The following is a 14,557-nucleotide window of genomic DNA, read 5'->3' as shown; positions in this document are numbered from 1 at the left end:
CAGTGTTATTTATTTGAAATACAAAATCTTTTATAACAATTAAAATTAAACAATAAAATCTGTTTGATCAATTTAATGCATCCTTGCTGAATGAAAGTATTGATTTCTGAAAGAAAAGAAAAAACCTTACTGATCCCAAACTGTTGTTTGGTGGTAGTATAGTATTTTTTTAGTATTTTTTTTTTTGTGGTGTTTTTTTGTGGCGAGTTTTGTGGTTTTTTTTTTGTTTTTTAATGTTTTTTTGATGTGTGAATAGCAACAGTCTTTATTTCAGTCTCTCTTCATTCAAGCAGATTGGAGGTGTACTTACATGACGAGAAAATAGCTGCCTGGGGACTCTGCCAAGATGGCCGTTGAGTGAACTGACTTGCCTTAAAGGGACATTGGCATCTCATTAAAGTGGAGGAATGATCTAGGTTGCTTTCTTTCTCTCTTTCTTTGGCTAGAGCATCACATACAAATAACCTCCTGTATTACTAACAATATCATTAAATATCATTAAAAGTAACAATGATATTTATGACTAACTTTCATATAAGCAAGGATATTCTGGCACATTTCTAAGATCACTCTGAAAGTAATTTTCTTGCAGACATACAGTATATATGAGCTCTATCTGAATGCTTCCACAATGCTCTTCATCCACATATATGATCTTAGTAATGTATTTAAATAAAGATATCCAGTTTCAAAATGATTTGAGTCAAGGGTTTTATATGCTGATTGAGTGAACCGATATTATGTTGCTTCTTGCAAGTTTTGTACTTTCAAAGTGATATGTCCAATGAGTTGCGCTAAAAGCACTTTCAGATTGATCAAAAACAGATGATTGTCCATCTAACAGTGGTTATGACATATCATGGCAGTTCAGAAATGAAATGTTTGGTGAAAAAAGATTTGGTGAAAAACCCATCCCTAAACCTAACCGATAGTGTTAACAAAAGCAAACATGAGTTGAAAATGCAATCATGACATTTTAGTTTACTTCTACAAGTCTTTGAGGTCTTTTATCATGATTCATGTTTCACTGGATTTGTACCTGAGCACTTCTCATCATGAATACAACACTGTACCAGGTGGGCTACCAAGCAAGTTTACAATATCAGAAAAGCCAATACATAATAGTCTACAATTCATGTGCTATGGTAAACGTATAGTAACACTGCATTTAGCAAGGAACTGTGCAAAAATAAGTCTTTATTAATCAATAATCTGCCCCTTTAATCATTATTTGTGTACAATAGAATAATAGTTCTAGGCGTTTGCTGCACTAGTGTTTTCAGCTGGAAACTGCTGTGAATTATATGCAAAACTATAGAGTGAGGCATGTGTTGCCAGTAAGCCTTTGTTGTAATAAAAGTGGCTGCCAAATGCATAAATTGGTGGTTTTAAGATGTGCAATGCTTTTGAGCACTGCAACCCAAGACAGTAATGATGGCGTTTAATATTATGGATGATGCTGTGTTTTTCTGTTTCGTGTTATTTTCCTCCTCTGTGGCTTGCCTTAATGGTTTAGTAGTGTTTCATGTAAAACAGCTCTGTTATGAAAGATTTTATTGCTTTCAGGAGTTTCGGTTTTTCTTGGGTTTTCTCCCCAATGTAGTCCAAGTCTTTGTATTCCGGGGTGTTCCGCCATTGTTCTGGGTGTGGTGGGTGGTGTCATAAGAGAAAAGAGATCCACTCAGTCCTATTCTCTCACAATAGCATAAAATCCAGGTTTAAGACCAAAATCATTGCTTGTTTAGTTTACAATTTGTCCCTTTTCTAATCAACATATTTTTGCATTGACACAAACATGATGTCATATCCTTAAGTTTACAAAAGAGCTCTGTTTTGTACTCTATCAGGCGTAGATAAGACACTTTCAAAACCTCAAACACTGAGATCATTGTTTTCATTTCTTCATTCAGACTCTTCTAATTGTGCATGCTTAATTATGCAATTTAACAAGCCGTTGCCATCCATCAGTCTAAGGTTTCTATAGAAATATCTTTTTGTGTTCTGTAAACACATGCAGTGTTGTCTGCCGTCTTCATTGTTTGTGGTTTATATGATTTTTACAATGGCAGTTATGCTGGGTGGTTTTGCTTATTGCAAAAGTGCCAGTCATTATTCTTAATTGAGACTGGCAAGGCTTTATTGCTTGCATTAGCACTGGCATACACACAAGAGCATGTCGCTTTACCTTTGATGTTGGTGTTCTGGTAGCAGGAATGGAGGAAGGCCACCAGCTGAAATGCCACTGAGATGAACGACTAAAAATTATCATTACATAATTATCATTATCAACTACTGTAATATTAGCATTATATATTTTGTTAATTATTATATTATATTATATTATATTATATTATATTATATTATATTATATTATATTATATTATATTATATTATATTATATTATATTATATTATAAAGTCTTTTCCAGGTAACTCCACATATTTTTTCTTGCAATGTAATGAGGCCATACACATTTATTTCACCACAAACTCTTAATCTTGCTAAGCATGTCCAAGTCTTTTACCTTTCAAAGTGCTTTAATTTTTCTTTCTTACAATGATTGCTGACTCTATAATTGCAAGCTTTATCGGGATCAAGTATGATTTGATTTGACCCTCATGACATGACATTTCAGTAGTGGTTGATCTCTGTTTGTTTACTTTTTTAGATGATGGTGATACTACAGATGAAGTACATTGTTTAACAAGTCAACGCACGATACAGCATCCTCCAGCCATGTTAAGATCTCTCTGATGAGATTATCGCAGCTTCGATTAAAAATGGAGCTGGATCATTCTCCTAAAGGGAGTTTGGGACGAGCACACAGTGATACTTACAATGGCACAGTCATAAAGAAAATAGTATGTACATGGCTACTTACCTCACTCCTTCCATGAATTCATCCAGCCTAACCTCTGCACCTTAAATCTACATTTTCATAGTATCATGTAGCCTGCTCATTAAAGATTTTGATGATCAAAATATTTAATTGTTGTAGGTTCAAACCCCTGAACCACAACTCCATTGTGCCCTTAAGCATGACCTCAGGTTACCCCAGCAGGACTGATCCGGTAATGAGTTATATAATAATTGAATATTAACAATGATGGCCAAATTTTGGAATAATTACAATTTTAAAAAAATATTTGTGAAAGAAGTCTATTATGCTCACCAAAGCTGCAGTTATTTGATCAAATATGCAGTTAAAACTAATTATTTACATAAAATAAATTAAATTGCTAACTTTCCATAGCAATGTGCAGAGAATGCGAAACTAGAGTCATTTTGGCCTTTCCATTTTGGAAAAACAGGCTAAACCTGATTATCCTTTCCCGCACGGCTTAAATGAAATAACACTTGAACTGAAGCCTGAAAGCGTTTTGATAGGAATTACTCTGTATCTTGGGCCTAATGTACAAAAATGCTTGGTTTTTATGGCATTTATGGTTACTTGACAAAGCTGTATAAAAGTTATATACATTCAAACTTATGCATTTAGTCTTGACAACTTTATAAAAATTATAGCTGAGAGCGAAAGTGCATTAATATGAACATTTAATTGTGAGCATCACTCATCCAATCAAATTTAATAAATAATATATATTTTTTTAAAGTTGTTTTTGCTTTAAAAACATGTTTTATGGATATATATATGTGGCTGATTATTCACTTTTTAAATTTTTACCCAGTTCCCTTTCAGACTATCCAATCAGCATCTCCATTCACCTCTATCAGTCAAAATTAGCCTTTCATCATGCTTCTGCCCTTCACTCACTTCATCATTCATTTGTACTTTAAATACCTTTAAACAGTAATTTTTATGGTCAAAGGTGAGATGACAATATTTTTTAGTCCAGTGGGCAGAGCATGTGCCCGCAAACCAGACCTGTGCCTCCCTTGGACTGAACCCAAACCGGGACGCATAAATGAATCATAACATAACCCTCCTATGATTTGCATTTGTCTCTGTTTGTCAAGGTTGTTCCATTTGCACTGAATTAAATCAGTGTTTGAACTGGGTCAAATGTTTTTTTTTTCACCCCCCCAACTCACCCCAACCCGAGCATGTGTTCCCACAGAACGAGCCAGGACTAGGTCTGGACTGGTCTGAAATGCATTACAGAGGACCTTTTGAATTAACAGTGCAGCAGAGAGCTCTGGTTTGTGTTTTTTATTCAATTAAGGTATATTTATTGAAGGTTTTTTTTAAACATTTATTCTGTGTGGTGGAGGATGAAAGTGTTGTTTTACATATGAATCTGTGAGTGAGTGAACTGGCACTCACACACACACACACGGCAGTGGCTCCGTTCCATTGCTCTCGAGAGTGTGGTGTGTTTGTGCTGGTCTGTGGACAGCAGATTCAACCTCTTCCTTCCACATATAATGGGTAAAAAGTGTAAGGAAACTAGTGAAAGAGAAGAGAGAGAGACTGTCTAGACTACGCGATCCTTGGCACAACTGTCAGTCGTTGCTGGTTGGTTTTATATATATTATATATATTAATATATATTATATATATATTACTACTTCTACTATGATTACATGCTTCTGATAATTCAATGCAAATGCAATAATCTGAAAACTTAAACTATAGCTCAAACAAATCCACTAAGCACAGCCTTAAGAATGGCATAAGGGATGATTTTTTTTTTGATCGAAATAAGCTTACAGTAAGTACATTTATATACAAATATCAAAAAGCTGAAATATTTTTTTTTCCTCTCTCTTGAAGGTCCAACACATTTTATGTCCTCGCCCTGTATACAGGACCTCAGTGATGGTGACTCATAATATTTCATTCTGCCAAAGCATCAATAAAACTTCAGTTCTTATTTTGAAAGTTGACAAAGAGTGTGACCGTCCACGATTCTCATATAAAACCTGTTTTCACAGCTGTAGAAAGAAAATGAGACCAAAAAATAAATAAAAATCAGAACTTTGGGAAAGATGTAAAAACTCTGCTTTGAGGTATTTGGAGCAGAGTGTTTGAGTGGAGATGAAGACCCGTGAATGCTCAAGGTGAGAGGCAGAGGAGAGAACTTTTCTCATATATATGCTAATGAGAGAGACGGGACATCAGCTCTACCGCTGGCTTGTCAGGAGGCTTTTTTTAAAGTCATATCTTGTCACAGCATAAGGTTCCTATTGACGCTGTGAGATTACTACATGTTCTCTCATTAATTCATCCATTTAATCTGCTGTACTGTTTGAGGGTGTGTTGTGTGTGTGCTGTACATATAGGAAGGTTCTAGAGTGTGTGTCCATCACTGAAGAATACTTACACCATCATTTGCTGTGATTCTGCTCCATACAAAATTTGGATCTCAGCACCCCAGTTCTCACAAGGTGGTGCAGCATTCAGAAAATTGAGTTCAATGGCTTTTAAATTCCTGGATTTGAATTTGATTTAAGGTATCAAACAGGATGCAGAATTTGAGCTCAGATTTGAAAAAGGATGATAGAATGATTTAAGTGATTTTGAATAATCTTTGTAAGTTCATTTGAAAGTTTGCAAACCTTTGAAATTTGAAGCTTTATAGACCTTACAGACAGACAGATATCTTGCTCTGTTTCAATACAGTTAAATTCAGATTCTAACGATAAATTCCAATAAATGCTTAATTGCTAATTCTTTAATTCTGAATTTTGTCCCAGCCTGGTTATCATCGTTTTTCACTGTATGGAAACATAGCCAGGACATTCTGGGAAATATCTCCTTTTTTGTTCCATGGCAGAATTAAAGTAATAATAAATGTAAATAAATGATAACAGAATATTTAACTTTGGGTGAACTCTTCTTTTAATGTTAAGACAGTTGCTCTGATGCAGTATATTCTGCATTCGGCCATATTCATTGTTATGATAGCACATAAGCATTGACCCAAAAGCTTTGCGTTGATAATCCAAGAGAGTTTTCGTGAGCTTTCATCCTCATAAAAGTAAGGGAGCTGCAGCTGCGGGTGACCGAGTTTGATTTTAAGTGTCCAGAAAACAGGTATTCCCCGGGGAAAACACCTGAGAGCGGTGTTTATTTCCAAGTGCTAATAGCACTAATGCCTCCTGAGTGATTCAAATGGCTGATGTGATACGTCTTCTTTGATTGGGTATAAATAGAGGCCTATTCAACAGAACCTCTTAAGCACTGAGACTAGAGTGACTTTTTAACCTCCAGGAATTGAGAAAGTGTACAGGACGGTTTCCAAATCTCCTAGCACCTGAGGGAAACTAGTACAGGAGACTAATCAGGACCATTAGCGGTGAGATGGGCCCGACTGAATGGTGCAAGGAACAATCACTGCTTTTTACAGTACTTTAGTGAGGGGTCACGAGGTTGAATCAGGCTGGACAGGAATAGAGATCTTTTGTCTGTTTTTGAAGAGCACTGGAGGACGTTTTCAGAGTGAGAGGAGAAATTAAGCTGTTTGCTCCAAAGGAAAGTTTCTTCAAAGATTTCAGTATAAATGTTTCAGAGCCACCAGTCAACTGAGGATCTTTGATTGCCAAGCAACATACAGTATGTAACAAAAAAATCAACATAAATTGTTCCATAAAATGTCTGCTATTTATAGGTCTCATATTAATATTCTGATGTGATACAATAGCTTCATAATCAGTATGATCACGCTGACATCAAAACTGCTGTATTACATATTGATGTGCCACATTTGAATGTAATAACCATAACTGTAAGAAATAAAGAAGATTTTTTATTTTTTTCAAATAGCAATTTAAATTTTGGTGAGTTTTGCACACAAATACAAAAGTTTTTATTTTTATTAATACTTTTATTTAGCGAGGATGCAATAAATTAATCAAAATTGACAACACAAGAGTTTTCAACATTGATAATAATGAGAAATAATTCTTGAGCAGCAAATCAGTATATTAGAATGATTTCTGAAGGATCATGTGACACTGAAGACTGGAGTATTGGTTGTTGAAAATTCAGCTTTACCACCTCCGGAATTAATTACATTTTAAAATGTATTAAAATAGAAAACAGTTGTTTTAAATTGTAATATTTCACAATATTGCTGTTTTTACTGTATTTTTGATCATGTAAATTCAGCTTTGGTGTGAATGGGAGTATTTTTTTAATAGATATTATAAATAAAATAAAATAAAATAAAATCTTACAGACCCCAAACTTTTAAATGATACTGCATAGCACATATATGGTCCATTTCCATGGTACTTTTGAATAATAAAAAAATATTATAAAAATTATATGTTTGCAAATCATCTATTTTTGTGATTCAAAGAAGTAAGAACATCATATAGTTTTGTAACTAGGGGTGTGGCCGAATAGTGAATCTGTATTTGGAAGGGCACGGAAAACGAATAATGCGTTCTACAGAGCCACTAATTGGACTTGGTTAGCCGCTTGCTAGCAGTTGACTTTTATTTAACAGTACGTAAAATTTGATGATGGAATTTTTCCTTTAATTAAAAATAATTTAATAAAACTAATTTAAATCATTCCTAATTCAAAATATTTATTAATGAAAAAATATTTAAATAAATGTGCATGCTTATAAACAAAAAAGCACAGAACTAAAAGACCCCCAGTTTGCGACACACACCTCCACTGTGGGAAAGGTGTCGGGTTATTGACCCCTGAGGTAATCACAGTGTGAACACTTGTGACTAAAGTGTCTGCACCCTTCATTATCACCCAGAGTTCACAGATACACACAGGTACAATAACACCTGAAGCCTCAGGGCTTTACTGCACCACAGGAACTCAGGCCTATTATTTCTGTTTCACAAGGGGCCTCAGCATGAGCTTGTCATGTCATCCCACTGAAACACTCAACTAATATTTCATATTCCATATTAGAGTTCGAGCCCTCGAGGGAAGATTCGATGTCAATACAGCAAACCGGATAAAAGACAATAGCATGGTGGATGCAAGTTCACAGGCTCACTCAAGACTCCACATCCAGTCTTGACATCTGAAATGCCTTTTATTTCCACAAAAAGGACGGGGTGAAGGCTTCTGAGACAGTTGTGTGTAGACCTGCCTCCTCCAGAAGCCCCTCTCTGCCCCGCACTGAAAAGATATGTAGTCGAAGTTGTCAGAGTTTGCCTGGAGAGAGACAAAGTCAGGCTGCTTTCATTTACAGACATCTTCCATTTGACCTCTGCCAAGTTGTCTTTGAAACTGTTTTATTGCAGGTCAGCGCGAGAGAGGAGGGAGAGGTGAATGGTTCGGTGGTGCTGAAAAGGACAGATTCCCCTTCATTCTCCGGTTCTGTCCATTCAACCTCTTCAGCCCGAGCCCAATCTCACCAGCAGGCTGCATTGTGTCCGTAATGTGAATTTTGTGGTGAACGTGGATTAAATAGGAGGCTAATAAAGAATGTGGCCGACGGGAAGAGAGTGACAGAAGTGCAGCAATGCGAAGCCTGGAATTAGCTTTTTCAATCTTTTTCTGACAATAGCGGAATAACTTTTCATTAGTCGAAGGTTTTCAAATAACTTTGTGACGTGAGAAACAAAGATGTCTGTAAACTGACTGCTGCTACAGAACATTTCAATCATGTTGACGTCCTACTTTTTTCCCGACCATCCAATAGATTCTGCTGACCAAGTCGGAATTGGTTGTATTCAGAAAGTTTGCAGAACTATGGGGAATTTGCTTCATAAACTTGTGTGTTGAGTTTGCAGATCTCATATGTGTGTGTGTGTGCGTGCACTACCATTCAAAAGTCTAGGGTCAGCAAGGTTTTTTTTTTTTGTATTCATTAAGAGCAAATTAAATTGATCAAAATAAAATAAAGACTTTAACATTGTTACAAAAAACATTTCATTTCACTTCATATTTCAAATTAAAAATGTTCTTTTGTTCTTTCTTTTCATCAAAGAATCCTGGAAAAATGTGTAATGGTTTCCATAAAAATATTAAGCAGTACAACTGTTTTGTTATTGATGATAATAATAAGAAATATTTCTTGAGCAGCAAATCTGAATATTAGAATGATTTCTGAAGCACCATGTGCCACTGAAAAATGATGGCTGCTAAAATGACATTTTAAATGTATTCAAATAGAAAACAGCCATTTTATTGGTGTTAATAATTCATATTTTATTTTTTTTTATTCAGAATGTTGTTTATTTGTAGCATGTTAGATTGCTCCACTTTGTTTGTCATATGTGTGTTTTAACATTACCTTGTGTTCATGCAAGATCCATTCTACAAAATCCATCCAGAGGTTTTCCCAAGCATTCCTCATGGGTTCAACACTCTCTATGTCAAGCAGTCTGAATGCTGTAGTGGCACAATTTTGCTATCACATTAACTGATCGAGAGAGACACACACACGTTCATTTCCAATAGATGGATGTCGTTACATTATGTCACTGCATGTCTTACATCATAGAGAGCAGAAACTCATTCCTGTCTTTCTTTTTGAGCTACTCTGAGAAAGTAGATGAGTTGCATGCTGATATTGTCTGAAAAACCTGTACAGGTAGATTTTCAACCTTTAACCATTGGTATGCCTTTTATCTAAATATCTGTGTCATGTATTAACACGCAAGACATTTACTCCCTAATACAAGAATGTGTTTCTGCTTACAGGCTGAGCTGAAAGGTCTGTGTGTGTGTGTGTGTGTGTGTGTGTGTGTGTGTGTGTGTGTGTGTGTGTGTGTGGTGTGCAAATGGCCCTGGATAAATGAAACCTGAGGTTTTCTAACTGTAATTGCTTTGCATTGCTCATGCATTTCAATGTGAAGGCCTGTTTGAAAGAAGCAGCAGAACTGGATGTAATGATTCCAGTGTCACACAAAACTGATTTTCAAAGCTCTTAGAGTTACTATCAGAGAGAAGATTTTCCCTGATGCAGTCCTTCAAGGGAAACCACTGAAGTTAAAAACCTTGCATATCTTGCACAATGCTCTCATGTTCTGGCCATGGGAAATTTCCACTGCTCTCATTTATAGACCTACTATGAGTGCTTTAAGTGTCCTGTGCTGTAGATAGATCGATAGATAGTTGAATAGTACATACATGTATATAACAATAAATATGTTTATGGAGAGAGAGAGAGACTGATGGCTAGTTGTTACATTCTTTATGCCAGTGAATAGGCTCTGGGATTCTGGGTTGTTTTATTTTTTAAAGTTTTTGTACAGACACACACTTTAATGTCTTGGCTACAAAAAAAAAAAAAAAAAAAAAAAAAAAAAATACACACGCACGCACACATAATGACGCACAATGATAACTTGCCCCAAGCCTATTATTATATTAAAAATATATCCCTGTCTTCATAACATAATTCAGCCTTTAGTTAACTCTTGTTTAAATGTATGCTAGTGTAGTTTTATTGTGTTATTCAACAGCAAATATGCAAAATATGGGATTTTTTTCTCATTTAAGGGGGTTATGAAAATGCATAAATATTGCGTTCCACATAGTAGGCTACTTGCACATCATATGTAAGCTGAATTGTGAATTCTTCCTATTGCGTTTACTCCACCTAATGAAACATGAATGTAATCGCATTCAACAGTGTTCTGCAGTTGAGTGCTTGATAGTTCGCTACAGTGCGTTGAAGATAATCACGGCAGCTCGCGCTGAAAGGGCGGTGCTTCAAGGTAAAGTCCCCACCCCACGGGCGTGTCGTATGCAAATGAGCGACAATGCATCCACCTGCCAAGCTGTTTAGGCAGCATTTGAGGCGAGCGAATGAGAGCGCACAGAAGTGCGCTTGTGTTTGGAAATACTCAGACGGGCATTCACGGCGCTCAAGCTGTTCACGGAGTTGTCAGGTGGCTTTTACGCTTCTAACGCGTCTTAGCTTAATATCCAATGGGATTTTATAACAACTGTACCAAATGAACACTATAATAGAGAAGAAGAAGCACACCGCGCTCAGGTGTTCAGAGAGATAAGGACTGGACCTCACTTTACCTGCAGGACCCGGGACATACGAACATTAACCAGAACCCAGACATTTCCTGGATTCACTCTTTGAATTCAACTCAAAGTTTCTTCTAGACAGCTTGGAGCAAGCAGGTAAACATTGGACTGCATTATTATGATTATTATTATTATTATTATTATTATTATTATGAGCTACATTTAAACGTCCAGATTTGATTTCTAAATGCAGTGCAACTTTTGATTAACTCAGTGGGCTTTGCAGTGAATCCAGGTTCCTGTCATATCTATAATAATAATTTCCCGATATAACTGTCAGTGTTGGCAGAAATATTTTTTTCCTCCATTATGCAAAATGTAATTTCTTGAATTTATTAATGTAATTGTTGTTTGCTATATATGGGTAGTTGACAACATATCCACTGAATTTTAAGTCAACATCAAGAATTTAGTTTAAAATGAGCATATATGATGTCAAGGGTCTTTTAAGGGTCCTGATCACCATTTTATCACCTTTACAAGTTAATTTTAAATGGTTCTATATAATGACAAATTGATTTTCAAAAGTACAGTATTCCACATAGTACTTCAATGTAATGTGGTGCTAAACACTGCATGTATAGAATAAGTATAGAGGTAAAGTCACCCCACAGAAACTGCTTGACGTTTCATGTTAATGTTGGTTAGATTAAGAATAACACATTCTCTTGCATTTCCCACAACGGCTAATAATATCCCTGTATGCACACTTAATAACCTTATAATTCTTTGCATTGTCACTTATCTCTACTCTCCACTGCGAGACTACGCTGCTTTACTTTGCACAGCTCCTTTCTTGCTGTTTCCCAGCGTTTTTCTAAAACAAGTTAACCATACACTGAGCTATCCTGGAGCTCCTGTATATATAACAGCACAATAGGCAGTTAAGAAGGAGTGAGAGAAGTTTATTTTCATTGCTCTGCTGGGTAGCAGGAAAAAGAAACAAAATACATTGTCTCCAGGAGCCAGATTACATGCCTTTACAAAACAAACACCGCAACAATTTCACAAACTAGCAATAAACAAACACAATAAATGCAGATGTGGGCTGTACATATTGATTCTATAGTGCCAAATAGGGTAAGAACATGAAGAAAGCAAGAACTGCATAAAAATAAGTGAGACCAGTTGACCTGTTGATCAGTCATAAGACTTGATTATGAATGTTGACAACTTGCACTTCCAGGAAGGCTGAATTTACAAGCCAAGTTCGATTTGTTGAATTATGAGATGCTGAAGAGCCTGTTCTATTCGTTATGTTTTATTAATTTCTTTAATTAAATTCATCGTATTGGAATTTATTAAATCACAATTTAATAATATGTGTTAATGCGGTAGCTGAGGAATTATTTTATTGCAGTCTTCAAAAGTTGATAGAGTGCCTCTTAAGTGGAAGTTCAGTTTAAAACATTAATAAATCAAAAGTGTAACTGAAAGAATGATAATTGAATGCAACAGCTTGAATGTTTCACCCACAATTCCACAATTTTTCACATAATATTTTGACTTTTCTTTAAAAAAAAATGCCCTAAAAGCCATAAATTTTGGGGTGTATGTATTGATCTATCCTTTCACTGTATTTGTGAGACTGTATCCATAATTGCTTGCCTCCAACTGTGTCTGTGTGCACTTGTGTTCATATAATTGTTGTTTAATTTCACTGGCTTGTGTGAGGTAAAGAGGCAGAGATTTTAGATAAACAGCCGGACAGTTAACAAATTGCCTGCAAATAGCTGAGGTTTGAACAGCTGCTTCCACTCATAAACGCTCTGTGGCCAGGCAGCGCTTTTTTGGACTGATCGTCTTCCGCTAGTACTACTTTTTTAGTTTTTTAAGATGTTTGTTCGTTAATTCAGAAAAATAGTATTACGCATGCAGTTGTGATCAATGTCAATGCCATGTGGCTTTGGGAATGGTATCACTGATTTAGATATATCCACGCCAATTTACGTTTTTAAGATTAAGTGTCATGCTACCACTGAGCAGCACGAGTGCAGCCCCTCTATGGGTGGCAGCCTTGTTCCTGTCCGTCTGAAAGAGACGGACTATGTGGCAGCAGTGGGGTTTGTCAACATACTCCCCTGGGGAATATCCTTTTGCTGTATGTTTCAAACAAATGTAACTGAACCCTTATTTTTGGTGAAATGTTCACTGTGGAGGGCCTCTTAGCTTCTCTTATTAAAGCAGGGAGCCCAGAGGTAAAACATGTGGAACTTTAAAATATCTGGAATACATATGGGCGAACAAGATTTCAGATATGACACTGAGATTAAGAGAATGCATTCAACATGTATTTTCCTTTTTCTTTGTATATTTTCATTTGATTTGAAGCTACTGCTGCTGTGATCAATAAAAAATGTTATAGCTGAAGGTGAGCAGCAGTTTTGTGAATAAGGCGCAAACCATAATGAATTTAATTAACATAAAAAGGAAGCATGTTTATGCTTTGAAGAATGACAGTGACTTCATTTGAATGCACTGTAGTGCACTACAGTGTTTGCTGAAATATGGCATGCAAAAGTGTGCCAAATGTAGAATTCGCTCCGTAGTCAGTAACCCAAAGAAAATTACTTTTTATTTTTATATTATTATATTATATTTGCATCCTTTAACTTTGGAAAGCAGTAAGTGACATCATATCATTTACAATAATGTGCTTTTTCTTCCCAGTGACCTCTTCAAGTGTGTCTTTCTGAATTCAACGGATGCACCATGCTGTTGGACAGTCTATGGTCAGTCCAGGTTCTCCTGGCTCTATCTGTCCTAACATTGGGTTCGGGCGGCGAACCTCAGAACGCCCCTCGGGTCTTCTTGTCCTTCAAAGGTAAAAGAGCATTTCTGATTGGCTTCAGCTCCATTTGTGTGGCCTGTGGCTTTGGGGAACCGTGTGAATGTTCTGGAATATACTTTTCTCATGTGCTACCTTCTGGTTTTCATGACTGAATTTGATGAGTTGATAAATGTTCTAGGTTCGGAAGGAAATTCACTGCGTAGACGGATTCTCCAGTCCAACCGCACATTGAATAAGTGAAAACCGTCTGTGCATTTCTAATGGCTTTCCTGTCAAACGTCTCAGATTTTTCTCAGCCAGCTGCGTCCACTTTCATTCTGTATCAGAGTAATTAAAAACACAAACAAGAGTTGAAGAAACAGTCATTTCGAAATTTACAGAAAACCAAACATGCCGTTTCAATTATTTCGGTAGTATGGTTTTAAGTACATTTCTGAAATAATCAATAGCAGATGCAAAACAGGAGATGTTTGATCTTAGTGATGAAATGCTGGCAGATGAGTCTACTGTTTTAGCACAGGGCCTGAACTCTCTCACAGATTCACGCTTATTCATACAAATAAACCTCCTTAAAAGATTTTTACGGTCTGATGCAGTAAAAGAACATTTTCCATTCCGTTCCATTCTGATCTGAAGAATAATAATGTACACTATTAAAAATAAAGGTTCTTTATTGGAATCAGTGGTTACATGAGGAAGAAGCTTTCCATTCGACAAAAAGTTCTTTACAATGAAAAAAAAAAGTTCTTCAAAAATTGATTCAAGAACTGTTCACTGAAAGGTTCTTTGGAGAACCTAAAATGGTTCTTCTGTGGCATTGATGCAGTAAACCTTCA

At 36.1% G+C, this 14,557-nt stretch overlaps 1 protein-coding gene across 1 annotated transcript in view; it reads left to right on the top strand.

The window, feature by feature from the left end:
* Positions 1-10,657: 10,657 nt before the first annotated feature.
* The window catches only part of LOC109099044 (semaphorin-3F-like), a 58,674-nt gene continuing 54,774 nt past the window's right edge, over positions 10,658-14,557 (top strand). Inside the window, exons 1-2 of the mRNA XM_042766665.1 lie at positions 10,658-11,026; positions 13,601-13,754. Coding sequence (XP_042622599.1) covers positions 13,643-13,754 — 112 coding nt within the window. The 5' untranslated portion in view covers positions 10,658-11,026; positions 13,601-13,642. The remainder of the gene's footprint in view (positions 11,027-13,600; positions 13,755-14,557) is intronic.

Source organism: Cyprinus carpio, chromosome A11, assembly GCF_018340385.1.
Source record: "Cyprinus carpio isolate SPL01 chromosome A11, ASM1834038v1, whole genome shotgun sequence".
Classification (NCBI taxonomy): Eukaryota; Metazoa; Chordata; class Actinopteri; order Cypriniformes; family Cyprinidae; genus Cyprinus; species Cyprinus carpio.
Note: the sequence above shows the minus strand (reverse complement) of the source record. Positions and strands in the feature narration are given on the sequence as shown.